The following is a 27,401-nucleotide window of genomic DNA, read 5'->3' as shown; positions in this document are numbered from 1 at the left end:
GAAACCTGACAGATGCCCTTATAGTGAATGGTGTACTGCTATACCAGACACTGTGATACCAGTAGTCTACTCCTCTGCCAAAGCATACTACCGGAATACTATAACACAGCCTAAACAAAAATGGACATGACTTTGGGAGGAGGGGGGGGGGGCATGTTTCTGTAGTGGTTTTGTTTAGATCTCCAATGAACATCCAAAAACCTATGATTCTTCGTAAATCACCTTTGCATGAAACTAAGAGCTGTATCAGACCTGCCGATGGTCGGCCAGATCATCGCTAACGAGAATTCATAGGCATGCTCATTAGCGATGAAGTGGCTGTGTAATACATCCCTAAAAGTGCCGCCGATTACCAGAAGAATGGACAGATGTTCATTCATCGGGCAATCTTGATTTTTAAGCATGCTTAAAGGGATTCTGTCACCAGGATTAACGATATGTAGATATTTATATGTGCCCATTAGTCTTCATGCAGTGTTTACAATGACACCTCTGTTTATGCTCTGTGTGCCTTATATTCTTATAAAAAGCGATCTTATTCATATGTAAATCACCTCTGTCAGGAGCCCAAGGGGTTGTCCCACGATCTCCTGGAGCCCAGCCGCGCCCTTCAATCCATAGCCCAGCACCGCCTACCACTTAATTTATTCACTTCACTATCCTGACGTCATGTAATCTCTGCTCCGTAGTCTGCGCCCGTGCGGACTACTGGCACCGGCTTCCACTTGTCCACTGCGCATGCACCAGCTCCCTGCGCACCCCGATCGGACCGGAAAAGACTCTCTCTGCGCAAGTCAGTCCTAAGCGGAGGAATCTTCTGGCAGCAAGCGCTCCTTTGACAATTTTGACCGAGCAGGGAGCCTGCGCATGCGTAAAAGCTGGTGCCAGTAGTCCGCACAGGCGCAGACTACAGTGTCCACTGCGCCTGCACGAGACTACGAAGCAGAGATTACATGACGTCAGGAAAGTGCAGTGAATAAATTAAGTAGTAGGCGGTGCTGGGCTTCAGGAGATCGTGGGAAACCCCTTGGGCTCCTGACAGAGGTGATTTTACATATGAATAAGATCGCTTTTTATAAGAATATAAGGCACACAGAGCATAAACAGAGGGATCATTGTAAACACTGCATGAAGACTAATGGGCACATATAAATATCTACATATCGTTAATCCTGGTGACAGAATCCCTTTAAAAATCATTGTTGTCTGCTGTCTAATCACGATCTGCTGCAGGCAAACAATGAGTCAGTATGGGGACAAGCGATGGCATTAGTGATCGCTCCTCCTCATACTGTGGAGGAGATTGCTGCATGTAATAGCAGCAGGCGATTGCCGGGAAGGAACGCTTCCCCTTCTGACAATGTCTGCTAAATCTTTTAATGTAATACAGCCTTAAAGGTGTGCAGTTCGTATTTGGCCACATTGGACAAACACTTTTTTATTAGAAAGGACTCACAATAATTAAGTGATCATAGGGAATCCCACTGCTGGTACCCCCAGCAACCAACCGTAATCAGATGAGGAGTCCATCAGCTAGGATTTATTTCCCTTACAGCACCACCATATACGCTTCCTAATGCCATTTGAACAGGGGTCGTCTAAATAAGACAACCCCTTTGCCAGTGATATATTTGAGTATTAGAATCTGTAAATTCTAATAGAAATGGAAATGCCTTATCAAGTATTCAAATGGATGGTATTGCAAAGGCATGCATAACTAATACCTTCCAATTAGTTTCAGGTTTTTTAAAGATGTACAGTAGCTCAATATCTAAACCCATCTCCTAGTCACTAATGCGAGTTCTCTTACATTTATAGATCAGCATGGATTATCCTGCTCATTAGTCTTACAAACACAGCAAGGATGATCAATAGTTCTGCATTCTGGATGTGCTGAGGCTACAAATCAATAGTGACCTTTCTCCAACAACTCTTATTAAGGACATGGTGATTATGTAAAAATTCAATAGCATTTAATTATTTCACACTTGTAATGGGAATGCAAGAAGTATTTGAAGTAGACCTATCTTGTCCTGCTTTACAGAAGCTTGTCCCCTAATAAATCGTGCTATTCTAACATATTCTTATGCTGAATATTAAAGCATACTCATAGGCAAAGGGAAAACCTAGGTGTAAGGCTTGGGCAGGCTGCCTACAACCCAGGTCTGCTTACATTTTTGTATATTAGTGATGTGTCACCCTAAGTTTACTAAGCTTAGGATTTGGAGAACGAGAAGGTAAAGAGAAAAGTATGTAAGCACCATTTCATGTCTCTGGAGAACCCCTTTATGCTAACCACATAATACAAATGTACAGAAAACCCCTTAGAATGTGACTTGAATAATGTACCGTAATGTAAGCATTAACCATACTTTTGATAGCCTACAATAATTAAAGTTATACCTTCAGTAAAACCTTCCTCTTCAAAACCTTCTGGAGTAAATTGTGCATTGGCTCTCCATCCCACCTCAGCTGAACCCAACGGAAATGCTGCTGAACTAGTAGTTCAGATCCTTGTAGACGCGATCTTCCCACTGTACCCATCAAAAAGCAATCTTCATTGAAGTAATATGCCTCGGACACGCCGTTTGCTAAAAAAGCAAACACATAAGATGTGAGCGTGATAAGTACAACACTCAAGAATTAATCAGTACAAAGTATTCGTTACTCACCTCTCTGAACACAGAATGGATTTTCCAAGCCTCGATTTTCTAATGAAGACATTAAGTCTCCAAGCAACTCCAATATGGAGACCTTCTCCAACTTTTCCAGAACAATAATGGTTTTCTTCTTTGATGGAGGGGTGTCAGTAACTGGAATCAGGCAGCCTGAACAGAAAAGCAGAACAGATAAAGAATATACTGGTAACCCTACAGGATAACCAGAAAGAAAGAATCGCAGTAATCACTACAAACATATAGCAGTTCTTACAATTATGTGGCTAGTAATAATCAGCATGCCTGATGTAATAAAATATGTTTGTACAACCAACTTAAATGTATAGTATAAATCACAGTGATTTTTGGATAGGTCATCACTGACCAATTTAATATAAAAGCATAGTCTAAAGGTGTTGTAAAATATACACTGCATGCTAGCACATTATACCGTACAAGAGAAGAGACTGCCGGCTTGTTAAGGGTACGACCATACGGTCAGATTTCCTGATACAGTTTGTGAAGAAGAGAAAGGATAAAGGACAGATACGACTTCTCCTCATTTTTGAATTCTCTCCTGGTTTAGGCTTCCAAAACTACATGCAGAAAACTGACTGTGTGGCCGTACCCTATGTCATGGAACCATGAACCAGACGTACAACAGAGATGAGTGGAAATAAGAAGGCTTTATTGGAAATCAAGCCGTAGCAAAAGTCCAAACGGATGGCTAAACCGAAGCAGGGTCTTGCGTAGACAGAGGTCAGGAACCAGGAGGGTGGTCAGACGAAGCCAGGATCAGGAACCAACGGGGTAGTCAGACGAAGCCAGGATCAGGAACCAACGGGGTAGTCAGACGAAGCCAGGATCAGGAACCAACGGGGTAGTCAGACGAGGCCAGGATCAGGAACCAGAAGCAGCAGCAGTCTTAGAAGCATGTGAACACAGGAGGACCAAGCAAGGAACTGAAGCCACAGACCTTCTATATATATGAGCTAGGCATCCAGCTCCTCCCAGTGGGAAGGAGAAGCCGCAGGGTGGGAGGCTACAAGAAACCCAGAAACCAAGATGGCCGCCAGCACATGTCAAACGAAGGTAAGACCATGACAGTACCTCCCCCTCAAGGGCCCCTCCTCCGCGGAGTAAGGAACGGTTTCTGAGGGAAGCGTGCGTGGAAGGCTCGGAGCAAAGCAGGAGCATGGACATCTGCGGAGGGAACCCAGGAACGCTCCTCTGGACCATAACCACGCCAATGGACCAAAAACTGCAACCGACCGCGGACCAGGCGTGAGTCCAGGATATTGCTCACCTCATATTCCTCACGATTGCCCACTTGGACCGGACGGGGCCGAGGAACCGAGGAAGTGAAACGATTACACACCAACGGCTTCAACAGGGAGACATGAAACACGTTGGAGATCCGCATGCCAGGAGGAAGCGCAAGGGCATAGGCTACCGGGTTTACCCTGCAAAGCACTCGGAAGGGACCAACAAAGCGAGGCGCCAGCTTGGGAGTGGGCACTCGAAGGTTGAGGTTGCGGGTGGACAACCATACACGGTCTCCGACCTGGTAGGAAGGAGCGGGCGCTCGTCTGCGATCAGCCTGGAGTCTCTGGCGCTGCGCAGAGACCTCAAGGGACCTCTGGATCTGTACCCAAGAAGCACGTAGGACGGAAAGGTGATCCTCCACAGCCGGAGTATCCTGGGGAGAGAATACCTCCGGTAACACGGCAGGTTGGAACCCATAATTGGCCATGAAGGGAGACGTCCCAGAGGAAGAGTTCACCGCCGTGTTCCTGGCAAACTCAGCCCAAGGCAGGAGGTCAACCCAATTGTCTTGGTGATCGGAGACATAGCAACGAAGGAATTGCTCCAAGGCCTGATTAGATCGTTCTGCGGCCCCATTGGACTGAGGGTGGTAGGCCGAGGAGAAAGAGAGATGAATCCCCAACTGGGAGCAAAAGGCGCGCCAGAACCTGGACACAAACTGACTCCCCCGATCCGACACAATCTCCTTGGGCAAACCGTGCAACCGGAAGACCTCCCTGGCGAAAATCGTGGCCAACTCTTGTGCAGAGGGTAACTTCTTGAGAGGAACACAGTGGCACATTTTGGAAAACCGGTCCACAATCATGAGAATGACCGTATGGCCTCGGGATGCAGGGAGGTCCACAATGAAATCTATCCCCAGGTGTGACCATGGGCGCTCCCCGGTGGCTATGGGTTGCAAAAGGCCCAACGGAAGGTGCCGAGGGGACTTACTCTGGGCACAAACGGAGCATGCCGCTACATATGCGGCGATGTCGGAACGTAGAGAAGGCCACCAGAACAGACGTGAAACAGCCCAGGACAGCTGGTTCTTTCCAGGATGCCCCGCGGCCTTGGAGTTATGGTAGGTTCGCAACAACCGAGTGCGCAACTCCTCAGGCACAAAACACCTGCCGTTGGGTCTCCCAGAGGGAGCACCAGATTGAGCCGCCAAAATCTGCTCACCCAGGGGAGAGGTCAGGCTGGTGCGAATGGCGGCCAGGATCTGATTCGGAGGTATGACCGAAGTCGGAATCGACTCCTCCCCGGACAGCTCGGAGTACTGCCGTGATAAGGCATCCGCTCTGATGTTCTTGGAACCAGGTAGGTAGGAGACCACGTAATTAAAACGTGACAAGAACAGAGCCCATCTGGCCTGACGTGGTGTCAATCTCTTGGCCTCAGAAAGGTAGGTCAGATTCTTGTGGTCCGTCAGGATGAGAACCGGAACCACCGAGCCCTCGAGCAAGTGCCTCCATTCTTTAAGGGCCTGCACGATGGCCAATAACTCCCTGTCACCAATCTGATAGTTGCACTCCGCGGAAGACAGTTTCCGGGAGTAAAACCCTTAGGGAAGCAGAGGACCCTCTGGTGTTCTACGCTGAGACAGAAGGGCGCCTACTCCCGTCTCAGACGCGTCCACCTCGAGGACAAAGGGCAACCCAGGGTTGGGATGCGACAGAATCGGAGCCGACACAAAGGCGGACTTTAGAGCCTCAAAAGCTCGGATGGCCTCGAGCGGCCAGACCTGGAAATTACTGCCCTTCCTGGTCAGATCCGTGAGAGGCTTGGCTAGCATGGAAAAGTCCCTGATGAACTTCCGATAATAATTGGCGAAGCCCAAAAAGCGCTGCAGGGCACGGAGACCACTGGGCTGGGGCCACTGTAAGACAGCCGAAACCTTCTCAGGATCCATGGAGAACCCCTCAGCGGAAATGATGTAACCTAAGAAGGTTACCTGGGATCGGTGAAATTCGCATTTCTCAAGCTTACCGAACAGCCTGTTCTCTCGTAACCGTTGCAACACTCGTCTGACATCCATAATGTGGGCCTCCATGGATTCAGAATATACCAAGATGTCATCCAAATAGACCACCACACACTGCTGCAACAGGTCACGGAAAACATCGTTGATGAATTCCTGGAAGACTGCGGGCGCATTGCACAACCCAAAGGGCATAACCAAGGATTCATAATGACCGGTCCTGGTGTTAAACGCGGTCTTCCACTCATCGCCCGCCTTGATCCTTACTAGGTTATATGCCGCCCTCAGGTCGAGTTTGGTAAAGACCGTGGCCCCTTTGAGGCGATCGAACAGCTCGGAAATCAAGGGTATCGGGTAAGCGTTCTTGATCGTGATGCGATTGAGACCCCTGTAATCGATGCAAGGCCTCAACTCACCGCCCTTCTTTTTCACAAAGAAAAATCCAGCCCCTGCCGGGGACGAGGATTTGCGAATGTGTCCGCGTGAAAGCGCCTCCCTCACGTACTCCTCCATGGCCTCATTCTCCGCTACCGACAGTGGATAGACTTTGCCACGAGGAGGAACGGCACCGGATTGTAACTCTATGGCACAATCGTATGGGCGGTGCGGAGGTAGGGCAACCGCGCGCACCTTATCGAATACGTCCCGGTACTCTTCGTATTCAGGAGGCAACAGAGAGTCCGAGGAAGTACACAGCAACTTGACAGGCCCATGGATGCAACTAACCCCACACTGCGGTGACCACGAGAGGATCTCGACCGATCTCCAATCGAAAGTCGGGTTATGCTTCTGGAGCCAGGGGTACCCCAAGACCACCGAGTAGTGTGGAGACGAAATAACCTGGAGACAGACCGACTCTCTGTGAACGGCACCAATGGCTATCCCCACTGGAAGGGTCTCATGAGTCACGTGTGGCGGCAGAAGGGGTCTGCCGTCTATCGCCTCAAGAGCCAGTGGGGAACCTCGAGGCTGCAGAGGAATGGAATTGGCGGCAACGAACACTCTATCAATGAACAAACCACCAGCACCAGAGTCCACCAACGCCTGGGTCGTCACCGAGCCCCCGACCCAGGAGAGGACAACCGTGATCAGTGGTTTGTCAACACGGGAAACCGGGGACGAGGAGACTCCACCCAAGATCTGCCCCCGACAGGACCTCAGGTGCGAGCGTTCTCCCGGACGGTTCGGACATGCCAACCGAAAATGCCCACCGAGACCACAGTACATGCATCGGCCCTCGCGTCTCCGGAGTGCCCTCTCCCCCTCGGACAGGCGAGCAAACCCCCGCTGCATGGGTTCACCCCCAGACAAGTCATCCCCAGGAGGCGTGGGAGGAGAGGGAGGCACGGGTGGGACAGCAAACGTAGGCGCCAATCTGTTAGGAGACCTCCGCAGGCTCTCCTTAAAGGAAGGTCTCTCCCTGAGTCTGGTGTCAATCAAAATCAGGAAAGAAATAAGAGACTCGAGCTCCACTGGTAGGTCCTTAGCTGCAACCTCATCCTTCAAGGCATCCGAGAGACCATGAGAGAAAGCAGCGACCAGAGCCTCATTATTCCAGCCCACCTCTGCTGCCAGGGTACGAAACTCAATGGCGTATTCAGCTACGGATCATGAACCCTGTCTGATGGACATAAGGAGCTTCGCAGCAGAGGCAGCACGAGCCGGCACATCGAATACCTTCCGAAGAGAAGCAACAAAACCGGAAAACTCGGCAACCACCGGATTGTTGTTCTCCCATAAAGGGCTGGCCCAGGCCAAGGCCTTGTCCGAGAGCAGCGAGATCAAGAAGCCCACCTTTGATCTCTCAGTAGGAAAGGCATGTGGCAGCAACTCGAAATAAATGCCCACCTGGTTAAGGAAACCTCGGCACTGAGTTGGCTCTCCCCCAAAGCGCTGTGGAAGGGGGGCAGAACCGGTCATACCCCGAGACACCGCAGGCGCAGCAACAGGTGTCGGGGTAGACTCTGGCGCAACAACCGGGGCGGCAGTAGGAGCGGGCCCAGGAGTGACAACCGACCCATCGGCAACGGAAGCGAAATGAGCCGTGCGTTCAAGCAGGGTTTGCAACGCCACAGCGAACCGACCCAACAGGTGATCCTGCTGATCAAGTCTGGCAACCAGCGTAGGTAGCGAGGATGGCCCTGTACTGTCAAAATTCATGGCTTGGTCCTAATGTCATGGAACCATGAACCAGACGTACAACAGAGATGAGTGGAAATAAGAAGGCTTTATTGGAAATCAAGCCGTAGCAAAAGTCCAAACGGATGGCTAAACCGAAGCAGGGTCTTGCGTAGACAGAGGTCAGGAACCAGGAGGGTGGTCAGACGAAGCCAGGATCAGGAACCAACGGGGTAGTCAGACGAAGCCAGGATCAGGAACCAACGGGGTAGTCAGACGAAGCCAGGATCAGGAACCAACGGGGTAGTCAGACGAGGCCAGGATCAGGAACCAGAAGCAGCAGCAGTCTTAGAAGCATGTGAACACAGGAGGACCAAGCAAGGAACTGAAGCCACAGACCTATATATATGAGCTAGGCATCCAGCTCCTCCCAGTGGGAAGGAGAAGCCGCAGGGTGGGAGGCTACAAGAAACCCAGAAACCAAGATGGCCGCCAGCACATGTCAAACGAAGGTAAGACCATGACACCCTAAGGGCTCATGCGCATGACCGTTGCCTGATTTGCGGTCTGCAAATTGCGGATCTGCAAAACACGGATACTGGCCGCATACATTGCGCGTTTTGCAGAACGGAACATTCGGGCCATCATAGAACAGTCCTATCCTTGTCTGTAATGTGAACAAGAACGGACATACAGATGCAGCACATTGTGCTGTCCGCGTCTTTTGTGGCTTCACTGAATGGGTCCGCATCCGACCCACAAAAAATGCAGATAGGATGTTCATGTGCATGCGCCCTTAAGGCATGCCTCATGGAACTAAGGGATAGAGTACGTTGTGCGCAGCAAGACCACACAATTCTGAGCTCTCACCTGTTAGAGACATACACCAAGCATGTAAATATGAACAGGATAGGTGTAGAAAGTGGATTCTTTTACTCCACAGATATAGTACCAGATCAAAGTGTAGGGAACAGTAGTGTCTTACACAGATACAGTAAAATATACAAACCTAGAAACTAGTTACTACAAAAACATACAATAAAAAATATAGACCAGGGTGTACATGGGCACGCAAAGGACCACTCTGTGCACATGCCTATATTTACCATGCAGTCAATATTAATGATTGCTAATATCACTTAATGATCAATAACTACCCTGACAATGGATTGATATGACAAATGGAATAGGCATTAGGTAGTCAGCGCATTTTGTGGTTTGTTCTAGGACAACGTCATCACGTCATCTCATAAGCTGCTTACCCGAATTGATGAATATGTCTACGAGTTGCTGTTTCGATAACTCAGACTCCACCTCAACCTTTACAATATCACAGCTAAATCCAGTCGCCTCTTCTTTGTGCTGTCATGAAAAGATACCATTTATTACTCTTCTAGAGCTGTACATACGCAGCCATACGCAACAAGCAGCCACCGCATGATACCTTGATGCAGCATGATAGCTGATTCACTATATATTCCTGAAGGCTTCCTTCTGGACCTTGGAAGATAAGATTGTGATACTGTTCAACCTGCAAATACAATGCTAACATTAGTAACCTCCATATACATGTGAATGATATAAATAATGTCAATCAATAAATCAATCATTTGTATACGTGACATTGAATGCTTTCATTATTCACAGAGAATAGTATATTACATTACCATGTAGTAGTCATATAATGCATATAGGAGGTTAGAGCTCTTGATGGTATTGTTTTACGGAGAATGGTCTAATGTGTATTTGAAAGTCCTGACTCTCCCCCGGACAGATGCCGTTGGGAGAAGATAGATTGAAGTGAATTTTTTTGCCCGATTCTTTTGTTCTCTCAGGAGATAAGCCGCCACCAGAAGAGTCTGACAGCAGCTTCCTCCTTTCACCTCACTGAATACACATACATGTTTGGCAGAACCCATCATGTATGTGTACTGAAGAATCGGGGAGATAGCGAGCCGTCAGCCAAACGATCGTTCGGCAGACAGCTATTGAATATGTATGACTACCTTTAGGCCTCACTCCCTTTGGAGAAAACTTCTGTCAATGAGACATTGAGGTATACTTACTAATGTTTTAGACACTTTTTGCAACTCTAGAAAGTTTTGAAAAGAGAAGGAATGTGGCTTGGAAAAAGGGGAAGTGTCTTAAATTCACCAAAAACGTTTGCACAAAGTAATCCAACCAAGAGGTGGCAAGGAAGAGAAAAGTGTCTAATGTGTCACGCAAGATGCACCAAATCTATTACACATTGTGAGCCACTGAACAATAATGGTAAAGGCAGCTCTCACCTCTTCCTCTGCTAGACGAGCAAGGATACCGCACCTGGTTACAGTTGAAATAATATTGGAAGAAAAAACATCCAGCTCCACGTCTAAGCAGGAAACACTTTTTATTGATGCGGTTAAAAATCTTCATACAGGATAGTTTCGTCAACGTGTTTGAGACCATATGACAATTTTGGTCCTTTCTCATCACATCAAAATGGTCATATGGTCTGAAACGCATTGACGAAACTATCCTGTATGAAGATTTTTAACCGCATCAATAAAAAGTGTTTCCTGCTTAGACGTGGAGCTGGATGTTTTTTCTTCCAATATTGTGAGCCACTGTGACACATTTGGCAACCTGGTCTAGTTTTTGGCTGTCTATATTTACAATACTAATAGTAAATCTCCACACCTGTTTCTCTCATCATATATTTGACTTTGAGAGGCCATTTTCACCTGAATGGAAACGCTTTATCAGCGTGTACCACCGATAACCAGGCCCATGACAACATAGACATGATGAGCAGCAGAGCTTATCTTAATATGCTGAGGTTTGGGTTCACGGTGTAATTTGCTTTTAAAACATGAAATGTGTGTTTTGAAGTGAACCAACATCAATATGCTATCAGAATTGTTACAACTGGAAGTGTTCAGGTGATGAGCTTGCTGGCCTGTAGGTAATTCAAATGGATGTTGCTGACAATTAACCTGAGGAAAATCGCAACGCCTTGAAGAAAAGCTTCACTCCACTATACAGACTGACGATGTGACACAGACAATATGTCATAGCGGCCCGCTTATGCTATCGAGCAGCAACCACACTGGCTGGCTACCCTCTCTTACATTTTGGGTTAAACATATGGGGCACGCAAGTCCCTTCTATTTTGACAATAATTGTTTTATTAAAATGTAATTTGCATCCTATATGAAGATACATACAGTATATATTTTTTCACCGGTACTAAGTGTGAGTGGGTTGTTTGGGCTCACTGGCCCAACCGTATTATTGTTTGGTTTTTGCCGAGTGTTTTATCAAATGACCAACCAGTGTTGACAAAATTGCTGAACATTAGTTTGGATCATTTATGTGAAAATTTTTCTGATGCCTATTTAAATACTGCATTGATGTCCCCTGATGAGCCCATTTTATGTACTGGGCGAAACGCGTTGGGCTGAAGGGACCTATACTTTGTACATAACTATCTTTGGAAATTGAAGGTGTTTTTTTGCATCTAAAGATATAATCCGACATTGCAGAAATTGCATTGGGCATCTATTCATCCATTTCTATGTATTCAGCAAGTATTCATTTTGATGTACTCAGCAATGATTTATTATTTTGATGTACTCAGCCTTCATTATTTTGTGTATTTAGAGTAGGTCATTGAAAAGACCCGTTCTATGGCACCTTCTCTTGGTCTGCCTCTATAATTCATCTTCAGGGCCATCCAAGAGCTATTAGGAGGTTCCTGAATACGGGATCGCCCCTATCGGGGCAGCTATTCCGTTCTATAGGCAGGGCGAGAACCCTATAGCATAGGGTGAGAATCAGGGAAAGGTAATTAAAATAAAGGCAACGTTTTAGATTTAGGTGGTATTTTGTGAGTAATCTATACCACTTCAGCATATTGACCCTCTGACGGGTTACTGTCTTAGCTGTGATTCTACAATACAAAGTAAAAGGTTCACACAGGAAAATGTGCTGGATTTTGGGTGCTGCATCAAATATGCTGTCACCCAAGAAATAAGTGTTTTGCTCGTGATTGGTGGCATCTTTAAACGGGTCAATCATTGGGGGAAGGAGTGCACATAGGAACATTCGTCCTGATAACTGTCCAGACCCTTGGCTGGTGTAAAAGGCCTCTAATTGTGCATGGACATCATATCATGTAAGATCCACTTATAAAAACACAAAAGCAGAGCAGAACAACCATGACAACCCCAGAGCAAGCAGTAATATAACCACGTTTCCCATGATTGCATTAATTAGAACATCTGGAGAAGGCAGGAAAATAAATAAAAAGGCTAATTACAATGTGTCAAGATTTTCCTCCTTATAGGGAATGTGTCATCAGAAAATGACCTATTGTTTAAATCATGTTTTTATGTTTAACATATTTTTAAAGCATTTGTGATGTTATTTAAAATTTTCCATGTCAATATTTATATTTAAACTAAAAAGATAAAATCCTGCAGTTTTTGCACTGGCCACTAAGCCTAATAATAGGCGCCGCTTCTTGGTCTGTACAGATCACTTTACTGCAGTTATCTGATTATCTGTCATTCTAATCCTGCCTATAATTATGTCACTTCTGTGCAGAGGCGGATTGGCCATAGACCTTACAGGGAAATATCCTGGTGGGCTGATGCCCAGGGGACCGCCAAGCCCCCTTCTTTGACGCTGGTCGTGTACATAGTAAGCTCTCAGCAGTAAATAATGTCAATTTGGACCCACCACAACATGGGGCCACTTTTAGTTTATTTTCCAGGGCCACTTTAAATTCCCAGTCCGCCCCTGCTTTTGTGTATAGATAAGACAGGATCCACCATTCACAGTAAGTGATTGTCAAAGCTTATCTATTCTTCCCTTGTACAATGACCTCTGCACAGGGCACAGAGCATGCCTGGAAAACTCTCCATAGAAGCCAATAAGGTCCCCTGCTGACCATTGTGTCTATGGCCCATGGGGCTGCTGTAAAGCAATTTTTTTAATGCTGTGTAAATGCTGTTAAGAACAGCTCAGGTGAGATGGCCGCCCCTATAATCATGTTCAGAAAAATAGAATTAAAAAAATCTGCAATCAGAAAATAAAAAGAAATTAGAAGAAAATGATGTGTGTTACTATCTGGTTTTAACTGGCAGAAAAACATTTTTGGTGACACATTTCTTTCAAATCTAAAACTTAAACGTATGAAACCTCTATAAGTTGTGCTTCCACCTTTAGATATGATATGGAGAGAACCATGTAGTCACCTGTGGATACATTTCCCTAAAAAAATAGTAGCTCTATAAGGGGAAAATATAATAAAAGTCATAGTCCCATAGAGCCATTACTCTTTTAGAGGGGAGTGGAATCATGAGCTAGCTCCATTTAGGCCTTAAGGTTTTCAGGATGAAATCAAGCTGCACTTACAGTACTTGCCAGATCCCCAGCCAATGCTGCGGTTCTCCTAGCCAGGCTCTATTTACCTGGCTGCAGCGGTGACATCACGTCAATTACATGTGACCACTGCAACCAATCACTGACCTCTTTCGATGCACAGCAGAGGCCAGTGATTGGCTATATAGGTCATGTGTTGTCAACATGAGATCACCACTGGACCTTGCCGGGAGAACCGCAGCGGTGGCGTGGGTACTTACCTGTTTTTCACTGCAACCTGTTCTAGAGGGTTGTCCAGGTATCCTGAAACCAGACCACCTCTGTAATATTGAATGGCAGGTTGTTATAATTGCCAGATTGTTAATGCTATATAAACACACACTGTATGGGCTTGTATTGCAGTTCTCTGCACAGTAGCTTTGCTGGGTGCATTTATTAGGGGTGTAAACACCACAGATTTGTGTAGCAGTGTGGATGAGGTGTTATGAAATCTCATCCACATGCTGTGAAAAAAATCTACAGTGTACAATGACATGAAGTGTAGATTTGAAATTCACAGCATCTCAATTTATGCCGTGATCTTGCAGATTCCACTGTGGAATTGCAGGAACATCCACATTGAAATTTCTCTTTTGGTAGGCTTGTTGAATCACAAAACATTGCGGAGGCCTTGACCATGACCAGTGGAGATCCCAGCTATCGAACCCACGTGGATAAGGCTACTTTCACATCTGCGCATTCCCTTTCCGCTATTGAGATCCGTCATAGGATCTCAATAGTGGGGGAAAACGCTTCCGTTTTGTCCCCATTTATTGTTAATGGGGACAAAACTGAACTGAACGAATCAAATCGAATGCATTCTATTTGGTTGGTCCCCATTGCGAACAGAATAACGCTGCAAGCAGCTTTTTTCTGTTTGCGATGTGGTGCGGAGCAAGACGGATCCGTCATGACACACAATGTAAGTCAATAGTGGTAGATCTGTTTTCCCGGACACAAGAGAAAACGGATCTGTCCCCCATTGACTTACAATGGTTTTAGAGACGGATCCGTCATGGCTATTTTAGAGATAATACAACCGGATCCGTTCAAAATGGATGCAGACGGTTGTATTATTATGACGGAAGGGTTTTTTGCTGATCCATGACGGATCCAGCAAAACCGCTGGTGTGAATGTAGCCTAAGGAAGTGATGGCACATGTACTAGCAATAAGCCATCACTGTTAAAATCCTAAGCATGACCTTGTACATAAAATATTTACAATAAAACCTACCAAACGGAGGAAATTTTGCAGTGTCTGGAGTGGGATCATTGATGCATAAGCCACACTATTAAGACATCCAACCTTTGGACCTGAAATAATAAACATGAAATATTAAATACTACTGAAATAAATATAAAAACAGAAAACCATTACAAAGTAGACAGAGCGCAATCAGATCTTGTTTTTCATAGCATGCAGATAGTCCAAGCCTAAGATATAAGAGCACAAACATTTTACAAGGACTTGCGTAGAAGGCATTTACTTTCACTAGTCCATGTGCCCGATGTTGCTCGTAAAGTATCCTGTATACTAGGCCACGTAAAGAGGAAAAGTACAGCCCAAGCACATAGAACATGCATGTTGCACACCGATGTCCTCCTAGTCAGAACTAGACGGAGGTCCCCGGTACACTAAGCCACTCCGCAGCGCAGAATGCAATGATCACAATGAAACCTTTTTATGACCATGAATAAGGATATTACTGAGAGCACAGTGCTGCAAAATTGTTGCTGCTAACAGGAAAAGCTACTGCCAAGGGGATGTATCCAGGCAACAGAGAAGAGCAGCATCCTCTCCTCGGGTCATCACTGTCACTGATGTGGATGATAAATGTACTAAATTAATGTCAAATGGACTGTTATATGCTTGGAATATATTTCTAAAATATACTTTAACCAATTGAAGTCTAATAAATTAGCCTAAATACATGAACTTGCACATATTAGTCCAAGGGGCACCTCGGTAAGGCTAGGTTCACATATGTGGGTGAAATCCCAAGTTTTCTGCTCCTGTATAGGAGTAAAATAAATGATCAGAATGAGATCTGTCTGGTTTCCAGTGTGAACTTTCGATGCAGCTGTATTTTCCCGTTATCCTTTGCCAGATTCTGTGATGGAGGCTCCACAAAGGTGAACCTAGCCTAAGACCTCATGCACGCGACCATATGTATTTTGCAGTCCGCAAATTGCAGATCAGTAAAATATGGGATACTCTTCATGTTGTATTTGTATTTTTGGCGGACACATTGACTTCAATAGGTTTGTGGTCCACATTTTGCGGCCAAGATGTTTCTATCTCTTTCCGGAATAGACATAGGAATGCGGAAAGCAAAAGGATCATCCGTGTGCTTTCTGCATCCCTATATTCATTCCGCAAAAAGATAAGAATATGTGCTCAAAAAGGGTCCTCAAAAAATAATGCGGACAGCACACGGACTGTATCTGTATTTTGGATACGGTTGTGGGCATGAGACCTCAAGCAGATCCTAATGGTGACGGCATGGAATGGCTTGGTATACATTTACATAGATTACAATATCAGTATTCTAAATGATTATTATAGTACTGATGCCTATGATACATTTATACTAACACATAATTCGGTTATGTGCACGCCATCGCACTCCTAGAAGACAGAAACCAGACAGAAAATACAAAGGTAGGAAGTAATGCTAAAAAATACAAAAATGCCATAATGTCAGGTGGCAAACTGGGAAATTCTTGGTTCTAAATATGGGCTATAGACTATTTCTAATCACTATGTATTTGCCATTGATTTATTTACTGTTGCCGGTGATGTGACAGATGCAGTTTGCATTTCTGAAAAATCTAACTTATTCATGAATGCACGTCAACATGTCTTGTGTCTCACGGAAATATCTGCTTCATTCTGAAAGGACAAGCAGAAGCACCGACACATGAATTCCTCGCAGGCACAATCTCTCTTACGCAGCATTACTTCACCTCTACAGCTTGCGCAGAGACGCATCGCTATATTAATATTCCCCGACACTGCTCCTGCCATGTGTCAAATGGGCAGATGTCTCATACATACAGATGAGGAGGATATCTGCCCATCATCAGATTTCTCCTATGCATAGCGGGCACTGAAGTCATATCACCGTGTGAGAACCGCAGGACACAGATTTTATATAACAGACACGAAGTTGGAGTGTTAGCTCTGTTTTACTAATGGACTGTATTACTCTGAATGACAATTGACAGGCCAGTCAATCCTGAGCGTAGACCGAGAAATGAATACATCAGAAAGCCACCTGTGTTTGTGACTTTAATATGAGCTACACTTGCAGTACGAAACCACAGTCTACTTATAGAGCAGCACAAACTGGAATCATTATTAAAGGGGTAGTCCTATCTCAGACAATGGGGCCATATCGTTAATGTCTGATAGGTGCGCGTCTCACCTCTGGGACCCGCACCTATCTCGTAAACTGAGCCGGAAAAGTGAAGGAGGGCACACCGTGCATGCGTGGCCGAAAATAGCCGAGCGTTATGCCCCCATTGTCTGAGATGGGAATACCCCTTTAATGAATCATTGCCGATTTTCTAATAATGTTCCTTACCTGGCATGAAAACCGTTATTTGATCCACCATGCTCATTCTGAGGAACTCCCATGGTGACTGGAGGAAGATCTGACCAACAGACCAGGTAGTGTTTCCTGAAAGCAAAACAGATTAGAGTTAGGAAATGTTTTTTTTAGGGAGGGATTTATTTAAAATAGTGCTGGACCTAGATTAAGCACGGAGGGGGGCATTTACTAAGACTGACGTGTTGCACACCGGTCTTAGTCTGTACCCAGCTGGGGTCAGATGCGCCACAATTATTACCAGGCACCTGCCTCATAATAATCGTGGCACATTTGTGCAGGTCGGTGCACCAAAACTGAAAGCTACACCAGCAAGAGAGCTAAAGTAGATTTACACTATAATTCATGGTAGTTTCCTCGTATACATTATAACAAACATGACGGGCAGCTGTGCCAGCCCTGCAATGTCCTAATCCACCCCACCAAAAAAAAATAAAAAATTTTGCTCAAGGATAGCATACTAAATGTTACCACTTTTTGGTATCAGTTTTCAGCCATACAGAGGTTAATAAATGTCCACCTATGTTGTGCTTTAATTCAGGGGCTCATTGTCATAGCTCCGCCCGGTGGGATGTAAGCAATTATTAAAGAAGACTTGACACCACTCCTTACATGTCTGCTATGAAAAACAATTGTATTCTCCTAATATAACAATTCTGCAGCATTCTTTCAAAGTACTCTTTGCTGTTCAAATCCTCAAATATTCCTTCTACAAATTTATGAATACTCTCACACCATCTAATCAGGGCTGTTACTGTCAGACTGTGTGGGGACACACTCCTTTGGCAAGGAAAATGGTAACACCCAGCAGACAATGTATTCATATATTTCTAGGAGGAATAACGGGGAATGGCACAACTGAGATGTTAGGATCGCTACTTAGCCTCAGGTTAAAGGGTCATCTAGAACTTCCCACTCTACTACGTTGAGCCACAGGGTTACACTAAATCTCCCCCCTTTCGCTATCTTTAGCTATCTGACATCCACATCTAAGGAATATTAGTTGCTACCTTGTCATATTAAGCAGACAAGACGCCTTAAACTAGGTAACTCACAATTATCCACTCAAACCCACTACGCTCTCTATCATCTACAGAGTTAAAGAGGACCTGTCACCACTCCTGACTGAATTAATTACCAGCAGTCTGCAGTAAGGGCACAGAGGGGAGGTAACAAGTTGAGGGCGTGTACGTACACAGTCTGAAAATGGCAGCACTGATTGGATAGAGTGAGTGTGTGCAGGGACACACCCCCAACTTGTAACCACCCCTATGTACCCTTACTGAAGGCTAATAGCAATTCACTCATAACTTCTAGAAGTAATAATAAAGGAATGGCACAACATGGAGCCAGAAGAATAGATGCTCCAGAATTGTTATTCCAACCTGCATGTCCGGAGCGGTGAAAGGTCCGCTTTAATGCACAAATACACATAACGCTTCTTCTAAGGTCGTAGAATCATTTAGAATACAAGAAGGCTCTTGTTAAAGTGAAGTTCTAATAACCACAGGAAAGGGCATACAAAAATAATTAACAGTTATCAAAATCTGAAAATACAATGACATAAAAATACAATGCAAAACAATAACAGTTTGAAAAAAAAAGTATAAACGAAACGGAACTTAACCCTTTCACGTCTGCAATCTGTATATATACGTGATAGCTGCACATACCCCGTGCAGCTACCACGTATATATACGTTCTGGCAGCTCTTTAATCCAAGCGCTGGAAAGCGCTTGGATTAAAGCTTCTGCCCCTGCCCTGTATGCTGTCACGGACAGCATACAGTGCAGTAATGCCGGCAAGGGACCAATCAGAGTGGCCCCTTGCCGGCAATCGATCCGATTGGTTAGTCTGTGCAGACTAACCAATCGGATCGCGGCAGCGTTAAAATGCCGGTTTCAGGCACTGATCTGCGCTCTGCAGATCAGAGCCTGAAATCGGTAAGGTGTCCTCGTGCCCCCCGATCCTCCAAGCCTTTGGTGTGCCCCTCTGTGGTCCCCCCCATCTGTGCCCTGCTGACCTGTGCCACGGAGATCTGTGCCTCCTGCGCAGCTGCGCTGATCTCCTTCCTGCCCTGATGCGGTCCGCCCCCTCCCCGCCCCCTGCATTCATTTTCTGGCCGCCGGCGCCCCCCCCCCCAGCGCTGCCCCCGATTCCCCATTCTGTGTGCGATGGCGGCGGCTCCATTCCTGAGCCGCCGCCATCAGCAGAGAGTGTCAGCTCTATGCTGACACTCTCCTGTAACCCCATAGATGCTGCGGTTGCGGCATCCATCGGGTTAACAGAGGGAGGGGGCTCCCCCTCTCCACCATCGGGGCTGCAGCGCTGTGATTGCAGCGCCCGATGGTTGCCATGGCAAAGGCGTCCAGTGCTGCCACCTACAGGCAGTCTGGAAGTATTATACTTTGCAATGCAAGAGCATTGCAAAGTATAGTACAACTATCAGCCCCACTGGATCTTCAAGATCCAAGAGGGAACTGATGAAAAAAAAGTGAAAATAATAAAAGTAAAAATAAATCAATAAATAAATAAAAATGTAAAAAAAAAAAAAAAGACTGCCTTTTCCTATAAAAAAATGAAAAAATAAAATAAAATACACATATTAGGTGTCACCGCGTCCGTAACGACCGTCTCTATAAATATATCACGTGATGGACCCCGTCCGATAAACACCATAAAAATAAATTTAAAAAAAACTGTGCCAAAAAAGCTATTTTTGTCACCTTACATCACAAAAAGTGCAACAGCAAGCGATCAAAAAGGCTTATGACCCCCAAAATAGTATCAATCAAACCATCACTTCGTCCCGCAAAAAAATGATACCCTATTTAAGACAATCGCTCAGAAAATAAAAAAGCTATGGCTCTCAGACTATAGACACTAAAACATCATTTTTTTGGTTTCAGAAATGCTATTATTGTGTAAAACTTAAATAAATAAGAAAAAGTATACATATTAGGTATTGCCACGTCCGTAACGATCTTCTCTATAAAACTATCACATGACCTAACTCCTCAGATGAACGCTGTGAAAATAAATAAATGAAAACTGTTCCAAAACAGCCAATTTTTGGGTCACCTTGCCCCATAAAGTGTAATAATGAATGATCAAAAAATCCTATGTACCCAAAAATGATACCAATAAAAACCTCAACACTTTCTGCAAAAAACGAGCCCCTGCACAAGACGATCGGCAAAAAAATAAAAAACATATGGCGTTCAGAAAACCAATCCAGCACAATCTGCCTTCCAAAAACCGTATGGCATTCCTTTCCTTCTGCGCCCTGCCGTGTGCCCGTACAGCAGTTTACGACCACATGTGGGGTGTTTCTGTAAACCGCGGAATCAGGGTAATAAATATTGAGTTTTGTTTGGCTGTTAACCCTCAATGTGTTAAAGAAAAAAATATATAAAATGGAAAATCTGCCAAAAAAGTGAAATTTTAAAATTTCATCTCCATTTTCCTTTAATTCTTGTGGAACGCCTAAAGGGTTAACAAAGTTTGTAAAAATCAGTTTTGAGTAACTTGAGGGGTGTAGTTTCTATAATGGGGTCATTTATGGGGGTTTCCACTATGTAAGCCCCACAAAGGGACTTCAGACCTGAACTGGTCCTTAAAAAGTGGGTTTTGGAAATTTTCTTAAAAATTGTAAGAATTGCTTCTAAACTTCTAAGCCTTCTAAGGTCCTAAAATGACATTTCCAAAATGATGCCAACATAAAGTAGACATATGGGGAATGTTAAGTAATAAATATTTTATTAGGTATCACTTTCTGTTTTAGACGCAGAGAAATGGAAATTTGGAAAATTGTGAATTTTTCCTAATTTTTGGTAAATTTGGGATTTTTTCATAAATAAAGGTGAAATATATTGACTCAAATATATGACTATCATGAAGTACAATGTGTCACGAGAAAACAATCTCAGAATGGCGTGGATAAGTAAAAGTGTTCCAAAGCTATTACCACAAAGTGACGCATGTCAGATTTGTAAATTTTGACCTGGACATTGGGGCATCAATGACCCTTGGTCATGAAAGGGTTAATATGGTAGAAATCAGGTTGCTCTGAAACATTAAAGTCATCCAGTTCATCAAACGAGTTGTCCCCCAAAGAAATGACGATTTCCTAAAGGGGCACATGCCTTAAAGGGGTTGTCTTGCCTTCCTATTTGCAGGCTCCCTCGCTGCTCTCAGGGCCTCTCTTCTCTGCTTGCTGGGGGCAGAGCCAAACTCTCAGATGCAAAGCAAGACAAGCCTGGCAGGGAGGAAGTGCTCGCTCCCGAGGCTGTCACAGTAGGAAATTCTGTATCAGTTTCAGGGGTAGCAAAGCAGATCATGACATCCAATGGTAAGTTTCTTGTCATGATCTGTTCTGTGTGATGTGTAAAAGTTCCCCTCCTGTCATCTACCTACAGTTTACATAGCCCTAGTGTGATTGAAAACAATTATCTTCATATATTACAGTTATGGGGCTATAGCGCATGCGCTGTAACTGTGCTAATGATTTCTGCTGTATTGACAGCTCATACGAGGTGGCCGGGGCGGGGAGTGAATGCGCATGTGCAAGAGGTAGTGCACGCTCGCTCCCGTGAAACCCGGCTGCAGCCGGAGCACAGAGGATTTGTGTGCCTGCACGGCCACCGCTCTGAACATTACAGCGGTGGCAGTAACCCCTAGAAACGAGCATGTAGTTTGGGGGTAGAAAAAGGATAATTACATGAGTTACGGTACTTCCAGATTAGAAAACAGATGTATATTAAAGAAACCTTTACTGGAGGTCAAGGAATTTATATACACTGGAATAATGAGGTGAGACAACCCCTTTAAGGTTTTGGCTCAAAATCTGTCCCCTTATATTTTCTTGTGGACATCATAGCGACTTCATACTACCTTCATCCAACCCATCTTAATGTTTCACACACGTGCATATAAACATGGAGTGGTTAGAGGCAGTACTAGATGAGTAACAGAGAGAAGACTACATTCTCTGGTGGTGTCCAGATTTAAAAAAATATTGGAGTTCAATCCATGACTTTATTATTCAAAAATTGAAGATGGTGACCCCTTTGACACCTGAGTTTTGGATATTAAGTGAGTTCTCCTAAGTTAAACTGCCATAAGTACCAGAAATTATTTTGGTTAAGATTATGTTCTTGGCCAGACTCCCTATTACCCAAACTTGGACTTTCTCAAAATACTAAAAAAATTAAGGATTTGTTACACTTAGTAAATATGGTGAAGCGATATGAGAATATTTTATATAAACAAAGGAGCTCTGTAGAAAAATGGTCCAGAATATGGGGAGACTGGGAGGTTTTACATACCAACTTCCATCCTTCTTTCCCTTTATTCTCTATCCTTTTCTCTTAAAGTATTTTTTTAAATTTATTTACTCTTTTTTTTTATTTTTTATAATGAGATGCATAGCTAGGGTGGGTGCTCGGCGACAGGGGGGAATGGGTGGTAATCGGGAGAAATGTATTAATTAAACTACTGATTGAATATGTAATTGTTTTATATTGTTATAAATAAAGCATAAAAAAATTGCTACATCTTACAGAGCCCTGATTGAGGTGACGTTAATTAACACAGATGATTCTGGTAAATGGCCTAAGTCCAACATGGGCAGCGCACTGCCAAGTTATGGATTAGGTTTAGTATTTCTTTGATGAATTTTCATCTGTATGGGTTTTTATTCATGATCCCTTCTGCAACTTAAGTTACCCTCAGCCTAATCTTTTGAACGGCTCCACCAGGCCACAATAGGTTTTATGAGGGGTAAATCTTTTGTCTGTGTGAAGTTATTCTGCTTCCCTGGTTTGGTTTAGACGGACCTTGTGTTCTGGTTTTTGGGATAAGACATTGACGACCAGCCACAAGAATGTCAGGGGGGTTGTCTACTATCTAAAATCATTTTGATATCTACTGTATACCACCAGACAAGAGTTATAGGCAAAAAATGCTGAATTGTAATTTTATGAGGAATGTACATGTTGGGAATTGGTTTTCCTACATTAATGAATTTGCTGTTGTAATCTACCTTTCCAAGCTTTATACATAAAGCATCACAAGGCACCAGTACTAAGCATGGTGGCTCAGTAGTTAGCACTGGTGCCTTACTGTGCTGGGGTCCTAGGGCTGAACCCGACCAAGGACAACATCTGCATGGAGTTTGTATGTGTACTGTGTTTGTGTGAGCTCCACTGGGGACAGCAAGCAATGATAATGTCTATAAAGTGCTGCAGAATATGTCAGCACTATATAAGTGAGTAAAATAAATAAAATGTAAAGTATAAAATCTATGAAGTGATCTACTGCAGATTTTCTGCAAGAATAGTACAACAAATTTCCAAAACCCTATTCACACACTGCATGAAAAAAATTCTGTTCTGCAAATAGCGTTTTGATACTAAAAAATAGACTTATTTGTATCGATTTTACATTTTACCTTACTAAAGAGGATAAAACTGAAATGGCCTTGACTGTGACTCATATTTAAGTATTGCATCCAAAAAATTATAGATCAAATAACATAAATACCTTGATTAAAAAAAGGACACACAGACATGCAACAATGGCACTACATCCATGCTAGTATATATCCTGCACATGAGAATTCCAATACCTAGCTTGAATGACAGGTCAGCGATTGCTCCAAGTCCAAGGTTAGATTCTGCAGAGTTATTAAATGTCAAGGCTTCTTGGCTTTCCCATCCATCTGACATAATAACACTGAAATGGTACAATACAGCCCGACGCACAGCTGCTGAAAAATCATCCCACGTTGTTTGCTTGAGAATTCGCAGGTAGCAGATGGCATCACTCTCAAAATCATTTGGACTGTCGCTTATGTGAATATTATCATCCAGAAAGATCTTAACAGGAATCCTGAGTCCATCTGTAAATACAAATGCAATTATTGTGTATTAATTGTCCTGACTAGTTTTCTTTTATAGAGGTACTCTACCTAAATACACACACACATTGTATGTCTCATATTGTGTTTTTGAGCAGTATTATCTGTTGTATAATAATGAAAATAAAGAATGTTTAAAAAAAAGAATAATACACACAAAGCATTCAGAAAGTCTTCCGATAATTTTTTCACAATTGTTATGTTGCGGCCTTGTGGTAAAAAAAATACAAAAATAAAAATCAATTCCCTCCCCCATCACCCTGCACTCAATACCCCATAATGACAAAGTGAAAATAGAATGTTCAAAATCTTTGTTAATTTATCGAAAAGGAAAAACTAAAATCTTGTAATGACATAAGTATTCAGATCCTTTACTCAGGACTTAGTTGAAGCACTATTAGCAGCAATTACAGCCTCTAGTTGTCACGGACACTCCCGTGACAGGTGCCAGGAGATCAGAGAGACTGGCAACACATGGCTTAATCTGACTGGTTCCTTGTGGATCATTTGTGTCTGTGTTGTTTTGGTAATGATGACCACACCTCTTGCAGGTGTTGGTGGGTTGGTTTATAGCTTCTGGACTCTGGGCTTGCTGGTTGTTGGATCTTGGTTGAGGTGAACTTTCCCTTTACCCTAGTTTCCAGGCCTAGTTCCTTTCCCCTTTCCTCCTTTGCTCAGTGTGGAGTTTCCCCTCCCACACCGCATCCGTGACAACAGTCTTCTTGGGTATGATGCCACAAAGTTTACACCTGGATTTTCTGCAATTCTTCTCTGCAGATCCACTCAAGCTCTGTCAGGTTGGATGGGGAGTGTCGTTGGACAGCCATTTTCAGGTCTTTCCAGAGATGTTTGATTGGGTTCTGGTCAGGGCTCTGGCTGGGTCAGTCAAGGATATTCACAGAGTTGTCTCTACACCACTCCTGTGTTGTTTTGGCTGTGGTCTTTATGGAAGGTGAACCTTCAACCCAGTCTGAGGTCCAGTGTATTCTGGATTAAGTTTTTATTAAAAATATCTCTGCATTTTGCTCCATTCAGCTAATCCTCAACCCTCATTGGTCTCCCTGTCTAAGCTGCTAAAAAAGACCCCCACAGCATGATGCTGCCAATACTGTGATTCACTGTAGCAATGGTATTGGGCAGCTGATGATAAGTGAAAAGTAATGTAGAACAGAGGGAAGCAGCGGCACTCACCAGTGTGGTCAAAAAGAATTTGCAGCTTTATTAAATCCACAGTAACATCAGGCAGGGGGTAGACGATTCACAGCACGCATTGATCAGCGGCGGCCGTATCGCGCTAAGTGCGCTTCATCTGGCTGAACGTCAATGCGTGCTGGTGCACGGCTCCTTTTTAAATGCTGGCGACAAACCAGGTCACGTCCGCATAAAGGAGGTGGCTGAGACAACATACATATTAAAACAATATAGAAACAATGCGGATGCAATATTCAAGGAATACACACATATTGAGCAAGAAAGAAAAAAAGAAAAAGAAGAAGAAACCCTGCATATTTAAGATATTACAAAAACGGACTTAGATCATTTCTATCATTAAGTCCTAACTCCCCTAGGGCTTGTGTACGTAATACCCATTTGGCTTCTCTCTGCAACAAAAGGCGGTGTCTATCTCCCCCTTGTGAGGGCATAGACACAGTTTCCAACCCAGAAAAAGAGATACAACTCGTATCACCATTATGGGCACTTCTGATATGTTCTATCAGTCTAGGGCAGCCTTTGCCAGTTTTGATAGAATTGAAGTGTTCTCTTATACGTTCAAAGAGACATCTGATAGTTTTACCGATGTAAAAACGTCCACATGTGCACAACAACAAATAAACTACGTAAGTACTACGGCAGTTAATAAAGGTACTGACTGTGTGCCGGATGCCGGCAAATTCAATAATCCTTTTCTGCGAATTATTGGTGCAAAGTGAACAATTTCCACATCTGTAATTGCCTTTTGGTAGATTACTTTTAAGCCAGTTTTTCCTGCTATCTTTTTGGAGCCTACTTCTGACGAGTTTGTCTTTGACAGTGTGACTCCTTCTAAAGGAGACGAGGGGTCTGTGTCCTGTTAGCTCATTCAGAGTTGCGTCCCTCCTTAAAACATCCCAGTTTTTAAATATGACCGATCGGATACGATCAGCCATAGGGCTGTATTTAAAGGAGAACGCAAATCTAGTACCTCTAGATGGATCTGCATCTTTATCTTTTTTCTGGTTCTCACCCCTCAAGAGATAATCTTGTGAGAAATTTTCCTCCACTCTTGCCATGTCTCTATTGAGTGTGTCCTCAGGGTAGCCTCTCTTCATTAGACGTTGTTTGAGATCATTGGCCTGTCTCCGGTAACCGCTGTCTTTACTATTTATACGTCTAAGTCTAATGAATTGTCCGTATGGAACAGCTTTTTTAACACAAGTTGGAATTCCTGGATGTGGCTGTCCTGGTGGAAGGCGACGAGTTGGTCACGGAGGGCTTTCGCAAGCCCACGGCGACCAACTCCTTGCTCCACCACGACAGCTTCCACCCAGGGAGTGTTAAAAAAGCTGTTCCATACGGACAATTCATTAGACTTAGACGTATAAATAGTAAAGACAGCGGTTACCGGAGACAGGCCAATGATCTCAAACAACGTCTAATGAAGAGAGGCTACCCTGAGGACACACTCAATAGAGACATGGCAAGAGTGGAGGAAAATTTCTCACAAGATTATCTCTTGAGGGGTGAGAACCAGAAAAAAGATAAAGATGCAGATCCATCTAGAGGTACTAGATTTGCGTTCTCCTTTAAATACAGCCCTATGGCTGATCGTATCCGATCGGTCATATTTAAAAACTGGGATGTTTTAAGGAGGGACGCAACTCTGAATGAGCTAACAGGACACAGACCCCTCGTCTCCTTTAGAAGGAGTCACACTGTCAAAGACAAACTCGTCAGAAGTAGGCTCCAAAAAGATAGCAGGAAAAACTGGCTTAAAAGTAATCTACCAAAAGGCAATTACAGATGTGGAAATTGTTCACTTTGCACCAATAATTCGCAGAAAAGGATTATTGAATTTGCCGGCATCCGGCACACAGTCAGTACCTTTATTAACTGCCGTAGTACTTACGTAGTTTATTTGTTGTTGTGCACATGTGGACGTTTTTACATCGGTAAAACCATCAGATGTCTCTTTGAACGTATAAGAGAACACTTCAATTCTATCAAAACTGGCAAAGGCTGCCCTAGACTGATAGAACATATCAGAAGTGCCCATAATGGTGATACGAGTTGTATCTCTTTTTCTGGGTTGGAAACTGTGTCTATGCCCTCACAAGGGGGAGATAGACACCGCCTTTTGTTGCAGAGAGAAGCCAAATGGGTATTACGTACACAAGCCCTAGGGGAGTTAGGACTTAATGAT

General features: G+C 44.1%; 1 protein-coding gene across 1 annotated transcript in view; it reads right to left on the bottom strand.

Annotated features, from left to right (window-relative positions):
- CTTNBP2 (cortactin binding protein 2) overlaps positions 1–27,401 on the bottom strand; it is a 145,949-nt gene that overhangs the window by 19,437 nt on the left and 99,111 nt on the right. The window contains exons 10-16 of the mRNA XM_044280292.1: positions 23,711–23,983; positions 17,059–17,154; positions 14,706–14,785; positions 9,509–9,595; positions 9,327–9,426; positions 2,673–2,828; positions 2,404–2,591 (exon numbers count right to left, since the gene is read on the bottom strand). Coding sequence (XP_044136227.1) covers positions 2,404–2,591; positions 2,673–2,828; positions 9,327–9,426; positions 9,509–9,595; positions 14,706–14,785; positions 17,059–17,154; positions 23,711–23,983 — 980 coding nt within the window. The remainder of the gene's footprint in view (positions 1–2,403; positions 2,592–2,672; positions 2,829–9,326; positions 9,427–9,508; positions 9,596–14,705; positions 14,786–17,058; positions 17,155–23,710; positions 23,984–27,401) is intronic.

The sequence above is a fragment of the Bufo gargarizans genome, chromosome 2, assembly GCF_014858855.1.
Source record: "Bufo gargarizans isolate SCDJY-AF-19 chromosome 2, ASM1485885v1, whole genome shotgun sequence".
NCBI classification, from domain to species: Eukaryota; Metazoa; Chordata; class Amphibia; order Anura; family Bufonidae; genus Bufo; species Bufo gargarizans.
Note: the sequence above shows the minus strand (reverse complement) of the source record. Positions and strands in the feature narration are given on the sequence as shown.